This window comes from Neovison vison, chromosome 6 (assembly GCF_020171115.1).
Source record: "Neovison vison isolate M4711 chromosome 6, ASM_NN_V1, whole genome shotgun sequence".
Classification (NCBI taxonomy): Eukaryota; Metazoa; Chordata; class Mammalia; order Carnivora; family Mustelidae; genus Neogale; species Neogale vison.
The window spans coordinates 184,282,615-184,297,516 of NC_058096.1; the positions used below are offsets into that span (position 1 = coordinate 184,282,615).

Consider the following 14,902-nt stretch of genomic DNA (forward strand, 5'->3'; position numbering starts at 1 on the left):
TTTCACTTTTCCCCCTCAATATTGTTTAGAGATCTTATTTCTCTTACTCATACATTGATCTAATTCTTAATAGGAGGACGAGTTTTTTCAAAAAAAGTTTTTGGAGGTTCTCTACTGATGTTCATTTAGGCTCTTTCCAGTTCTTTACTAGGATAAAAGATGAGGCCATGAGCAGCCTTGTACAAATATCTCTGTATACTTATATAAATATATCCTGAGGAAAATTCCACAAAATTTCCCATGGTTTTTGAAGCTTTGGGTATACATAGAGTTCCAACATTATAGAATTCAGAAATGCAACATAGCATTCCTGAAGAGCAACTCTGGTGAAGCTTTAAATTCCATAACCACCTGGACTTTTCCTGAACAAATATTTCATAACGTTCCAAATATTTTCCTCTTCCCTGGCTCCTTCCATTCTCACTGACAAGCCACCTACTTCCAAAATCAATACACTGACAACCTGGGAACATCACTGTTGAAATGACTAAAAATCGCAATTTTTAAACATGAAATATAAAGTATTTCCTTACCTTAAACTGGGTACTTCTTATGCGAGTTAAATTCATCAGCATGACTCCTGAATTAACTCCTGCAGAGCCATAGAAAGGGTGCCGAGCAAAGCGACTGTACCAGCCAATCTTGGGGATTTCGTGCTCGGGGGCCATGGCTGCAAGCTGTGTGGCATTAAATTGCCTCAAAAGCTTCCAGATGTCATCAACAGGTCTCAGGAAGAGAACATCCGTGTCCACGTAGAGGAGTGAATCCACATCCTTTAGAATCACCTTTGTGTGTTTGCGGGAAGGAGGGAGAAAACAAAATGAAAACAAATCAGAAACAAATGAAGTGGCGTGATGTGGCAACAGCGCCACCGACTTCAGGGGTCAATGTCGAATTCTAGAAAGGGTACCAAGCTCTTAGCTTCCATTCCTCCCATCTCCCTTGACTTCAGGGATAATATTAAGTGATGGGTAGAGACTCAAAGGAAAATAATTCTTAATTCAGGATGGTTCAATTCCAAGACCCTACGGTATATTTGGTAAGGGTTGAAATTTCAAAGGAGTGACCACATCAGCTCATGGACTGAGATTCTCTCTTCTTTTATTCTCCAGTGAAGCCATCTGTCTTTCTCTCTTAGTTTTCTCTTGGAACAGGAGGGTCTGGCATTAGACAAATTGAAGTGGACAATCTCTAGACCAGCTCACGCCAGGCTTTGAGGTAAATACTCTGTCTCTGGGTCCATTTCTTCTAGTGTTGATGGGTATGACTGCATCCTTGTGCAATGACATTTTCAGCTAAAATTTAGTCTTGGGAATTAGTAAAACGAATCATCAGTCAGCTTTGTTTGCAGATCAGAATTGGCAAACTTTTTCTCTAAAGGGTCAGAGAGTAAATCTTTCAGGCTCTGTTGCCACAATACAAGTCTGCCATTATAGTACAAAACTTAGAACAATGTATGGCTGTGTTTCAATAAAACTTTATTTATGGAGACTAAAATCTGCATTTCATTTAATTTTCAGATGCTACAAAATCTTTTGATTTTTTTTGACTGTTTAAAATGCAAAAGCCATTCTTCATTCATGGGCTGTGATTTCCAACCTCTGTTGCAGTTCATTGAAGCCAGCCACTTAAAGCGATTGAGTTCTCCTGTCTTAACTGTTTAGCTTAGCCGAGTTTTGCCCTGGGGTTTGAGACTTCAAAGTCTGTTAGTGATAGTGTTATTTGCCTTGTTTTACCATTGTTCCCAAAATTTAGTGGTCACTTAATTAAGGAAGGATTTTAATTTTTCTGGGTCCCTAACCTAACATCGTCCTAATTACATAACAACACTTGCAATGGGCTGAATGCCTGTGTCCTTTCAAAATTCATAATTTGAAGTCCTAACCCCCAGTGTGATGGGTATTCGTAGGTGGGGTCTGTGGGAGGTAATTAAGGTTCAATTAAGTCTTCATGAAGAGATGGGTACCCTTATAAAAAGAGATGCCAGAGGGGCACTTGGGTGGCGCAGTGGGCTAAAGCCTCTGCCTTCGGCTCAGGTCATGATCTCAGGGTCGTGGGATCGAGCCCCGCATCGGGTTCTCTGCTCAGCAGGGAGCATGCTTCCTCCTCTCTCTCTGCCTGCTTCTCTGCCTACTTGTGATCTCCCTCTGTCAAATAAACAAAAATAAAAATTTTTTAAAAATCTTAAAAAAGAGATGCCAGAGAACTTGCCGTCTTTCTCCACCATGTGAGAAAACAATGAGAAGCAGTTATCTCAAGGCAGGAAGAGGTCCTTCACCAGAACCCAACCATGCTGGCACCCCGATCTCAGACTTTCAGCCTCCAGAAAGGTGAGGAGATACATTTCTGTGTTTTAAGGCACACAATCTCTGGAATTTTATTATGGCAATATTCCATTGGGATCCCCAATATTTAAAATTGATGAAAATGCATACTGTATGATACAGGTATCATGGAAATTTCAGACTTGAATGATTTCAGAGCTTATGTGATCAGCTCCAGGATCTAGCTTTCGTTCCTCATCTACTAGAGGAACAGATTTTACCAACTGGTAAAATGAAGTTAAGAATATTGATCACCTGCAATTTTATAAGAGAAATTATCTTGACATCTATTTTAACAAAATTTTAGAATTAGGATAAGTTCTTCAAATTGAACACACAAACTTCAAAAAAAAAAAATCCTGGGATTCTTATTCTAAGAAGATGTTCATAAAACATACATTTTCGGGGCACCTGGGTGGCTCAGTGGGTTAAAGCCTCTGCCTTCAGCTCAGGTCATGATCCCAGGGTCCTGAGATCGAGCCCCACATAGGGCTCTCTGCCCAGCAGAGAGCCTGCTTCCTTTCCTCTCTCTGTCTGCCTCTCTGCCTACTTGTGATCTCTGTCAAATAAATAAATAAAATCTTTTAAAAAAAACATAATTCTTTTGTCAAAGAGTACACGCATGTGTAAATTTGATACGTGTGGCCAAACCACTTCTCTACAAATGGACTGACTTAGCCTTCGGCCAGCAATGTAAGAGGCTGCCTCTTACCCCTTACCTTTGCCAGCGTCCTGTTTGGTCATGCTTTCAGGCTTTGTTCTACAAGGAGCACACACAGAGGGACTTAGCCTATCAGTTCATTTCAGTTTGTGTTTTCCTACAAGTCTTGCCCTGGTCGACTGCTCGGGATCCAGCACTGTGGCAAGAGATGATGCATGTCTGGAAGACCAGTGACAACCATGTAAGGGCACTTAAATACCAGTACTAGCCCCCACCAGATAGCACCCACATAGGCCCCAGATCTGAGAACCCATGCATGGGAAGCCCTCTCCACACCATCCTTCTCCAGAGCTATATCTAATCCCTCCTCTGCTGCTTTGATTTTAGAAATGAGCTTTCTGGACTAGGACCAATGGACAAGGAAGAAAAACTCAGGAGTAAATTTTATGGCTACTATTTTTGGAAAACTTGCATGTCTTCAGTGAAGATGGCAAAGCCAGTTCAACGTACCCAACAGAGGCAAATCAGGGCCTGTGGGTCAAATTCAACCAATGACGGAATTTAAAAAAATTTTTAATACATAATCTTTTTTAAAAAATTGAATTAGTTACCAATATTTTGTGAAAACTGAAGATTTCTCAGAAATCCCTACATGTCTGTCTTGAAACAAAACAAACAAACAAAAACCAAAAAAACTCCGACAGCTCTGGCAAGAACAGCCTGTATCCTCTAAGGGACAAATCTGCTGGTCCTTGTGGACAGGCACTCCCGACATCCTCAGTACATTCATACAACGATTTATGGAGGGTCCACTAGGTGCCACGTGTGACCATCAGTGACCGAGAAAGAAAAAAACCTCTGCTCTCCTGTGGGAGTCAGATAATAAATAAGACAAATATGTTGATTATAGAATCCATAAGCAGGTGAAGAATAAAGCAGGAAGGACAACCAGGGATCCCAGGTAGAGAGGAGTCTGCAATTTCAAATAGGGCTATGGAGAGAAGTGTCACTCTGAAAGAGGTGAGCAAATGAGAACAGAGCAGGCTGGTGCTTTTCCAGAACAGCACGGGACCACTGTGGCTGGACCAGGGCCAACAAAGGAAGACGAGTTGGGGACCAGGATAGAGGGTATGTGGGCCACTTAGGGCTTTGCTTGCCCTTGGAAGAACTCTGGTTTTTCCTCTGAGTGAAAGGAGAGCCACTGGGGAGCTTTGACAGGGCTGACGCAGGATCTGACTTAGAGAAATGGTCACTGTGAATGCTATACTTGAGGACAGATGATTAAGGTGCACAGAGGAAGCAGGGAGCCCAGAGAGAACAGCATCTTGGTAACTCAGGTGAGCTGTGTTGGTGGCTTGGCCCAGGGGGTAGTGACCCAGCGAGTGAGAAATGGTTAAATACTAAACAGAGTTTAAAGACAGGACCAACAGCATTTCCTGATGGGCTGTAGGAACCACATAAGACAAAGACAAAAATCAAGAGCAACCCGAGGGATTTTAACCTGAACGAAAGGTACAACAGAGTTACCTCTACAGAAGACGGCACCTGATCTGTCATTCCCAAGTTACTTGTCTGGCCCTCGTGGGTACATACTGGCATCGTGGCTCAGTCGTTAAGTGGCTGCCTTTGGCTCGGGTCATGATCCCAGGGTCTTGGGATCGAACCCTGAATTGGGCCCATGCTTGGTAGGAAGCTTTCTTCTCCCTCTCCCACTCCCCCTGCTTGTGCTCCCTCTCTCGCCATGTCTCTGTCAAATAAATAAATAATATCTTTTTTTTTTTTAAAGATTTTATTTATTTATTTGACAGAGAGAAATCACAAGTAGACGGAGAGGCAGGCAGAAAGAGAGAGAGGGAAGCAGACTCCCTGCTGAGCAGAGAGCCCGATGCGGGACTCGATCCCAGGACCCTGAGATCATGACCTGAGCCGAAGGCAGCGGCTTAACCCACTGAGCCACCCAGGCGCCCCTAAATAAATAATATCTTAAACAAGAAAAAAATCGAATTCAATTCCAGGCAGGATGACCCCGGCCCTGTTACTTTGGATGAGTCACTCCGTCTTTCCAGGTCTCTGTTCCCCATTTGTAAAAGGTGGAAAGCATCATCATCGTCACCACCTTCTCCCCAGGTTGTCCAAATGATCCAGTGAAATAACACACACAAGGTACTTGGTATAGTGGCTGCTACACAGTCAGTACTGTGTTTCTGTACTGTCACATGGTGTTATTGTAAGAAGTCTCTGTGTTTTCCCTTGGAAAGTATCAAGTGTAATTAGTTACCATTGCCATCAATGCCCACAGCACTTCAAAATAATTAAACCACAAAAAGCCTTTAATACAGTCAAAGTCAAGCAGAGAAGTTTTTGAACCTTCTGATATCATCATAATCTGCTTATTACCTTTACTGAAAGCTAGTACATAAGGCTTTTTTACTCTTTATTTGAAAAAACAAAAGACCAGGATGGGAGGGGGGAAAACCCACTCTTTCTATAACATGATATCTCTGGAGGCTAATTCTGCAGCAATTATTGCTGGTATTAATTTGAAGAGGATCATTTGGCCATGTGATAATGGAAAGAGGAATATTTACTGAAAGGATATAAAATTAGCCATTCTAATTCCCTTATGGAAATCAGTCAGCACCAGAAATGAGGCCTTTGTTTTCTTAGGAAAGGGGGGGGCAGAAAGGGCACACAATAGCTATTTGTACCTCATCCTGCTGGCTGTAATGGGCGTTGCTGTCCCTGCTCCATTCACTGCCCTAACCTGGGTGGCTGTCCCCAGGGAAATCTGCTGGCTCTTTGTGCTTGGTGAGGACCAGAGGTTGGCCACAGGCAGCAAGATGATCGGGGACTCACAGGCTTACCTTCAAGTTTGTTTTGCCCCAACTCAGTTATTTGACAGTGTAACTTAGTGATTAAAAGCTCAGGGTTTGAAATCTAATTTCAGTAGCTCCCCGCAATCTATGAGGGTTACGTTCCCAGACGCCTAGTGGATGCCTGAGACCATGCAAAGGGACAAACCCCCTACACATACTGTGTTTTCTCTTATACATATACGCCTGGGATGAAGTCTAATTTACAAATCAGTAAGAGATTAACAACAACAATAAAATGGATGAATTACTACAACGTACTGTAATGAAAGTTATGTGACTATTGCCTCTTTCAAAAATACCTTAGTGCACCATCCTCAGCCTTCTCCTTGTGATGACGTCAGGTGATAAAATGCTTAGGTGACTGCACGGAGTGAGGTGAGTGACATGGGCACTGTGACATGGCGTCAGGCTACCAGTGACCTTCTGACCGGATGTGGGAAGGAGAGGATCCTCTGCTTCTGGGCTGTGCTTGATGGGGGGAACTGACATGGTGCAAAGTGAAATGCGGATAAGTGGGGCGACCACTGTATCTGTGTTCAAATTCCAATTCCCCCATGAACTGTGTGGTCATGGGCAAGCGACTTGTGTTCATCCTGTAAGTGGCGTTGGCCACCCACTTCGGGGCGCTGCCGGGCCGATAAAATGAGACTGGGCGATCGAAGCCCCTGGCAATCACCCAGCAGACACTCAGTGGACATGCCATAGTCTCATTATCATCCCATCTCACCAGGGCTACGATCCTTGATTCACACCTGGGGGAACAAGCACTTGGCTATAGCAGTAGAGGCAGTTGTAGTAGTAGTAATGACAGAATGAGGCACATTGTCTGGTCTCCAGGAAGTCTAATGGGGGAGGCAGATAAGAGGCAAAGCTAAGTGAGGTGTGCAGGATGATGGGGGTAGGACAGAAGCACACAGCAGGGTGCCTAAACCAGCCTAAAGCAAAAGCAGGGAAGACTTCCCAGAAGAAGCAATATCTCAGCTGAGCCATATGTGAACATCAAGGCAAAGAGTCCTGCAGATCAATGGAACACCATGTAGAAAGGTCCATACCTGACAGAGAATGTGGCACAGGATGAGATGGCTAGGTGCCCGGGGTCAGGGCGGGAGGAGGGGGGTGCGGCTTGAGCAGAGAGTGGGAGAGCCAGAGAGCAATTAGGCTGGCAGAGTGGGGAGGGCCCAACAAGAGCTATGCCCATACATTTGGACTGGATCCTGAGAGCAAAGGGGAGATATCAAAGGATGTAAACCAGAAACCCCAAGGTCAGACACATCCTCTCTTACTCACACTGCCCACATCCAACCATAAAGAGTCCCGTCAGTTTCTCTTCCAAATACATGTGAATCTGCCCTTTTCTCTCCCTTTCCATCACCTTTTCTGAGTTCAAGGCATGATTACAGCTCCCCTGGAAGTCTGGACAGCTCTCTGTTTGCTAGTCTCACTCTGTCCCTACTGACTTCCCTTCAACACATTCCTCCCAGACCAGCCAGAGGGATGTTTAATCTTTGACCCATGGGGTATTTACAAGTGTGCGGTTTGATTTCCAAATATTTGGGATTTTCCAGATTTCTTCTTGTTTTTCATTTCTAATTGAATCCCCCTGTAGTGCGCGAGCACACTCTACATGATTTCAATCCTCTCAAATTTATGGTCCAGCATATGGTCCATCTTGGGGAATGTTCCCCAAACATAGGAAAAGAACGTTTATTCTGCAGTTATTGGGTGGAGTAGTCTACCAATTCTCTAGCTGTCAATTAGGTCACTCAGTTGATAATGTTGTCAAGGACTTCCATGTCCACACTGATTTTCCATTTGTTTATTATAGCTCTGTGGAGTTTTTTCTCCAGACACTAAAGATGGGGGGGGGGAATTGTGAAATTACTGCAAATTCACGTATATCAACAGATATAATTAAGATCCAATGGTTTATTTTTGCTTTTGGTTCCCTTGCGTCAGGAGATATACTTAGTAAGGAGGAGCTATGGCCAATATCAAACAGGTTACTGCCTGTATTCTTCTCTAGGATTTTTATGGCTTCAGGTCTCACATTCAGGTCTTTAACTCATTTTGAATGAATTTTCGTGTATGGTCAAAGAAAGTGGTCCAGTTTCACCCTACATCCAGAAAATGCACTACTAGGTATTTACTGAAAAATTAAAAAAAAAAACTAATATAAAGGGATACAGGCAAACTGATGTTTATAGAAGTGTTATTTACAATAGCCAAATTATGGAAACAGCCCAAATGTCCATTGACTGATGAATGGATAAAGAGAAAATGGTATATATACACTATGGAATATTATGCAGCCATAAAAGTGAATGAAATCTTGCAACATGAATGGAGCTAGAGAGTATAATGCTAAGCGAAATAAGTTAGAGAAATACAAATACCATGTGATTTCACTCATATGTGGGGCTTAAGAAACAAAACAAATGATCATAGGGGAAAAAAAAGAGAGAGAGGGAAGCCAAGAAACAGACTCTTAACTATAGAGAACAAACTGATGGTTATCAGAGGAGAGGTGGGGGGGGAATGGGTGAAATAGGCGATGGGGATTAAGCAGTACACTTGGTGTGATGAACACTGGATGACGTATGGAAGTGTTGAGTCACTATATTGTATACCTGACACTAAATTGCACCATTAATGGACTGTAATTTAAATAAAAACTAAAACAAAGAAAACCCTAGATGTGCTTTGGTGCCCATCATTCATATTCACACTTTGATTACAGTCAATTATCAAAAGGGGAGTGTTGAAGTCTCCAAGTCAGATTGTGGATTTGTCTATTTGTCTGAGTATGTTTTTTGCCTTATTGATCTGGAAGCTCGTTATTAGATGCATACTTATTTAGGTTGGTTACAACTTCTTGACAGCTTGATCCTTATATGGTTATGAAATATTCAGGAGACTTTTTAAAAAAACCTACATTAGAAGATGCCACTTTCATTCTTAAACCCCTTCAAGACTTATCACTACACTTGAAATATTCACATACATACCATGGCCCATAAAAGGCCCTGCAGGATGGACATGCTCTGCCCACCTCTCCAACCTCATCTTCTATCAGTGGTATTTTTTTTCACCTCCTAGCCTAATCTAAGATTTTTCTGGCTTCAGGGCCTTAAATTTTTTCTTATCACTCTGTTACTGTCAAAGTCAGCAGAGGTTGGGGAGCAAAATAACAACATACTATGGAGCCAATAAGCTCTTGATTCTGTTTGTACATATGGCCAGGGTCTTCTATGTTGGGAGATGCTCTTAAGTCTCTGCTGAGACAGACACTAACATATAAATCTCCTCTTTCAAAAGGAATAAAAATTGAAATTATGTATTTACCAAGGAATCGCTTTTTGAAATGTTCCCTCATTTCATTCCCTAAGTTCATGATATCTGAGGTGAAGGAGATAAGGTCTCCAAATGTGCTTAAAAAGAACATCTTTATTGGGGCGCCTGGGTGGCTCAGTCGGTTAAGCATCTGCCTTTGGCTCAGGTCATGATCCCAGGGTCCTGGGATCCTGAACCCATGTCAGGTTCCCCGCTCAGCAGGGAGTCTGCTTCTCACTCTGACCCTTCTTCTTGCTTGTGCTCTCTCTCTCTCAAATAAATAAGATCTTTAAAAAAAAAAAAGAACATCTTTATTGACTCTGAAATACATGCACAGCCTCTGATGCTTTAGTCAGTTTCAAGGTTGCAAGCTATTGTTTCATTTTTATTTTTTTAAAAGATATATTTATTTATTTGTTTGTTTGTTTATTTGCTGTAGAGGGGGAGGGACAAAGGGGGAAGGAGAGAGAGATCGAGATCCTCAAGTAGACTCCTTGCGGAGAGCAGAGCCCGATTCTGGGCCTGGTCCCGGGATCAGGGATCATGACCTGAGCCAAAATCAAGAGTCAGATGCTTAACTGACTGAGCCACCCAGGTGACCCTGTAAGCTACTGTTTTAGATAATTGCCTAAAGAATCAAAGCTGTGATTAGTGTGTAAATGGATGTTCCCAAGTCGTACCTGCTGATGTGAATGACTTGGCAGTAATTTGATGTTTGTCCCCTCTTTGTGAGTCTGTCCATTAAGCTCCATGAAGCTTCTGTAATTTATAGAAAGCACCTTCCTTGTCCTGTTAGTGAAGTGCTTCCAAAATCTTTTCCCCATACTCACTGTTTCTGGAACACCCAGCTCTGACTTATCCTCTAGATCTAAGCTCAGATGTTACCTCCTCAGTAAGGTTTCCTGGAGAGACCCATCACCTCCACCTTCCCAGTCCCGTCATTGCAAAACCCTACGGCTTTCTTTGCACCACTCTTCTTACACAAGTGGCTTTTGCAGCAGGATTTTCTCATTTATTGCTTGCTTCCTTGATTAGACTAGAAGCAACCAACCTGGAGCCTGACGCACCACGTGACCCCTGTCCTAACTCAGACCACCGGGTATCCTGCGTCAGTACCGGCAGATAGGGCCTGCCATGTCCCTAAGCCCTAACACTAACTCTAGGTTGTATTTTCAGGCTTTTGTCCCCAGGGGACTGTCCCCTAAGCCCTCCAGATTGGGACCCCGGAGCCACACCCCAGGAGTCCACCTGCCACCCAGGAGTAAACCGTGTCCTTGGGACCTGCTCAAAACCCTCAGAGCAGGAGAAACCTGCATTCCCCCATGAGGCCACCCCCCACCTTCAGTGCCCCACCAGGCCACCAACACGGAGCCTGACGCTCAGCCTGAGCCTCTCCCTCAACTCTGTCCCCAGAAAGCTCCCCTCAGCGGAGGCCCTCACAGGAGCCATGTGTCCCTGGCCCAAGTTCCCGGGTGGTCGCAACACACACCTAGCCAGAAAGCGCTCTGAACAAAGGGAATGAGTGTGGCCTGAATCACTGCACAACACCGGGCAATTCTCATGAGCTTTCTGCCCCAATCCATATCAATCTGGGCAGAAAGCTCGTGAGAATTGGCGGGAAATCCCCAGTGACCCCCTTCTAGCTGTGCAGGCCTTCAGGGGAGCTGCCTGGGCCTGGCCTGGGGTTCCGAGTGGTTGTGGTCCAAACTTTGTGAGAAAGCACTCTAAAAGCCAGGTGCACGCGTGGTCAAACCCTCCCTCTACTCAGCTGTCTGGGGTGCTGGTCTCAAGGCCAGCAGTTCAGCCTGCCCTGCCCCTACGCCCTAATCCGAACCCTAGGTTGGGTTTTCATGCTTCCGTCCCCAGGGCCTATCCTCCAAGCCCTCCAGATTGGGGACCCCTGAGCCACACACCAGGACTTCGCCTGCCACCCAGGAGGAAACCGTGCCCTTTGGAGCCGCTCAAGACCCTCAGAGCGGGAGAAACCTGCATGGCTCCCTGAGGCCACCCCCACCTTCAGTGCCCCACCAGGCCACCAACATGGAGCCTGAAGCTCAACCTAAGCGTTTCCCTCAACCTGGAAAGCTGCCCTCAGCTGAGGCCCTATGGTTGCTGCGTGCCCCAGCCCGAGTTCCCAGGTGGTCACAAATGCACCCAGTCAGAAATCGCTCTAATATGGCCCGAGTCGCCGCACAACGCCAGCCAATTCTCACAAGATTTGTGCCCAAATCGATATCGACTTGGGCAGAAAGCTCATGAAAATTGGCCGCAACCCCCCGGCAAACTCCCTTCCAGCTGTGCGGGCCTTCAGGAGAGCCTCCTGGGCCTGGCCCGAGATCCCAAGTGGGTCTCGGCCCAAACTCTGCAAGAAAGCGCTCTAAAAGCTAGGTGCACACATGGCCAAACCCTCCCTCTACTCAGCCCTCTGGGGAGCCAGTCTCAGCGCAGGCAGATCCCGCCTGCCATGCCCCTAGGCCCTAACCCTTACCCTAGGCTGGGTTTTCAGGCTTCTGTCCCAGGGGCCTGTCCCCCAAGCCCTCCAGATTGGGGACCCTGGAGCCACACCCCAGGAGTCTGCCTGCCACCCAGATGGAAACTGTGCCACTTGGAGCTGCACAGGAATCCTCAGATGGGGAGAAACCCAAATGCCTCCCTGAGGCCACACCCAAATTCGGCGGCCCCCCCTTGTCACCAACCTGGAGCCTGTAGCACCACATGACCCCTGTCCTCAACTCAGACACTGGGGGATCCTGCCTCAGCACTGGCAGATTGGGCCTGCCATGTCCCGAGGCCCTAACTCTAACAGGTTGGGTTTTCAGGCTTCCATCCCAAGAGACCTGGCTCCCAAGCACCCCAGATTAAGGACCCATGAGTGACAACCCTTGACTAACTCTAGGTTGGGTTTTCAGGCTTCCATCCAAAGAGGACTGGCCTGAAACCCTCCAGACTGTGGACTCCTGAGTCAAACCCCAGGACTCTGCCTACCATCCAGGAGGAAACTGTGCCCTTTGCAGCTGTGCAAAACCCTCAAGGGGGAGAAACCTGCATGCTCCCCTGAAGCCACCCCCACTTTTGGTGCTCCCCAGGCCACCAACACAGAGCCTGATGCCCAGCCTGAGCCCCTTTCTGAACTCTGCCCCTGGAAATAGGGCAGAGATGCTGTGCGTCTAGTTAACTTTTGAAGTCCATGTGTCTATCACAATGCCTGGCATAGAGATTAGGCATCCAGTAAATGCTCACATAAACTAAGGAATTCAACTGCTGAGCTGTCTCAGAACCACTATAAAACATTAAATTCAAGGCTAATGGTAGATGAGGACAGGTCCTAAGGAATGAGAGGTCTGTGAACAAATGAATTACAGAAGATTCCCGTTCCTGAAGACAAGATCAACATAACACCTCCCACACCAATGAATGTCCTTTTGTTTGTGTGTCTAATACGCCTCCCTCCTCTGTTGATAAGACAACTAGGTGTTAAGTATATAATTCTATTTCCTTACTTCTCAAACAATTCTAAAAGGCCCTGACAACTGAAGGAAAAGAAAAGGAACCAGAGGAGGAAAGGCAGAACAGAAGCAAAGACAAAGAAGCCATTCAGATCCAAGTAGAACGGAACCAGAGAGAGGGACCCTTTGGAAAATGACACCAATGCTTATCAGAAGGAAAAAATATTTAAAGAGGGTCAAAGCAGGAGGTGGAAACAGAGAGGAGGAAAAGACAGGGTTTCAAGAAGAAGAGAAGAAGAAACACTTTTTTTTTTCAGGTGAATACGTCACATAAAGAGACCTGCTTAGAACTAAGATAGCCACAATCCATCTACACAGAATCAGCGAGGCACAGTGTCCATCTGTACTAAATGGGACTGGAAATGGTGTAATGGAAATGGGTAAGGAAATGGTGCTCCCATGGAAAGGCACAAGAAATACACACTGTTTCAGTGTGGCGCGATGAAGGGCTCTGGAGATGGATGGTGGTGATGGTTGCACAAGAGTGTGAATGTACTTGGTGCCACAGCACCATACACTGAAACATGGTTCAAATGGTGGAAACCATTTTATACTGTATGCAGTTTATAATAAAAATGGGGGAAAATGAAGGACAGGCACCGTTATTATATTTTTTCAATTAAAACCTGCTTTACACAATGTGCTTCGTGCTCTTGTTTAACCTATTTCTGCCTTTGTGAATTTTTACTTCCTAAACCCTTCCCTAAATTTTCAGTTTTTCCAAAATCATCTTTCATTCTTTCATTTCCTCAGTTCTATCAGGTCCCTATCCTTTTTCATTTCTTTTCTTGTTTTGAAATATCAGTCCTACAGCACACTCTTGTCCAGGCAAGATGTCTCTCAAAGTTGGCCAAGAAAGGAGCAGGGAGAGTCTCCCCTCTGCTACCTGCCTCCTTCTCTAACAGAGATCCCTCTCTCAGAGGGCAGACTCTGGGAAAACATTTAATGACCCCTGCCCCTTCTCATTCTACAGAAAATTCAAGTGGATGGACTAGAGCATCTAAGGTTATCTGGTCTTTCTGCTCTGGGACCAAAATTCCACAGTCTCCAAACCAAAAACAGAAAGGAAAGGAAATTCTACATATCAAAATAAATCTGCAATCTGGTAAAAATAAGTACCCTTTCCCCACACCATTTCTTCATTTTTCTTTTGAAAAAATGCACACTGGAACCATATTGAAACAGGTTATTATAGGCACAATAATTACTAAGAAAAGAGAGAAAGCTGAATACAAATCAACTTTTCTACGGATGTCTGGGTAATCTGAGATGTCCTCTAGTAAACAGAGGTGGGAATCTGAAAAATGTAAAACTGATCAGAAGAGGTTATGGCCCAAGACCCAAACAATAATCCTGTAAAATAATTAGGTAGATAAGATGCTGTTCTGACTAAAATAATTATAATAGTTAAACCACTCATATAACACTTATGTTAAATCATTTAATCCTTTCAACAACCCAATGAGCCAGTACTATATCCCCATTTTATAGATGAGGAAACCGAGACACGGAGAGGTTCAGTTATTTGCCCAAGGTCACAGAACTATACGAAATATTCAATCAGCAGATATTTTTGTCAATAATTTAGAAATGTACAGGAATAATAATCCCTTCATTTACTCAGTGCCTTTTGTATGTTAAACCTCATTCTGGGCATTTCATATACATTGTTGCTAGTGCCTCAACAACCTCGCTAGGGTGGAAATAGTACCCCCATTTAACAGATGAGCTGAAATGGCATCACCACGAGAAAAATGGCAGCACCAGGGTGAACCCAAGGCTCTGTGACACCAGGGCTCACGCTGATGTTCATCTAATGCTCACTGGACATGTTCACAACGTGAATAATGGATGTGGTCGGTCCGAGAGTAGTTGTTTCGTAAACTTCTGTGTATGTACCTGACAGTCATCTAGGAACAGAGGGAGCATTCCCAGACCTTACCCCAAATTCTGAATTATTAGGTCTGGCATAGGCCCCTAGAACCTGCATATTGTAGGTACATATGCATGTGTTTTTAAATGTTTTATTTTGAGACCATTTTAGACGTTCAGAAGACTTACAGAAAGAGTCCAGAGAGCTCTCAGTATTCTGAGCTTTCCCCTGTGTTATCATCTGACATAACCACTGAGCCTTTGTCAGAACTAAGAAATTAACCTTGTACAACACTATTAACTAAACTATACATTTGCTTCTGATTTTAGCAG

General features: G+C 44.6%; 1 protein-coding gene across 1 annotated transcript in view; it reads right to left on the reverse strand.

The window, feature by feature from the left end:
* The window catches only part of GXYLT2 (glucoside xylosyltransferase 2), an 89,772-nt gene that overhangs the window by 14,081 nt on the left and 60,789 nt on the right, over positions 1-14,902 (reverse strand). The window contains exon 4 of the mRNA XM_044253153.1: positions 534-785. Coding sequence (XP_044109088.1) covers positions 534-785 — 252 coding nt within the window. The remainder of the gene's footprint in view (positions 1-533; positions 786-14,902) is intronic.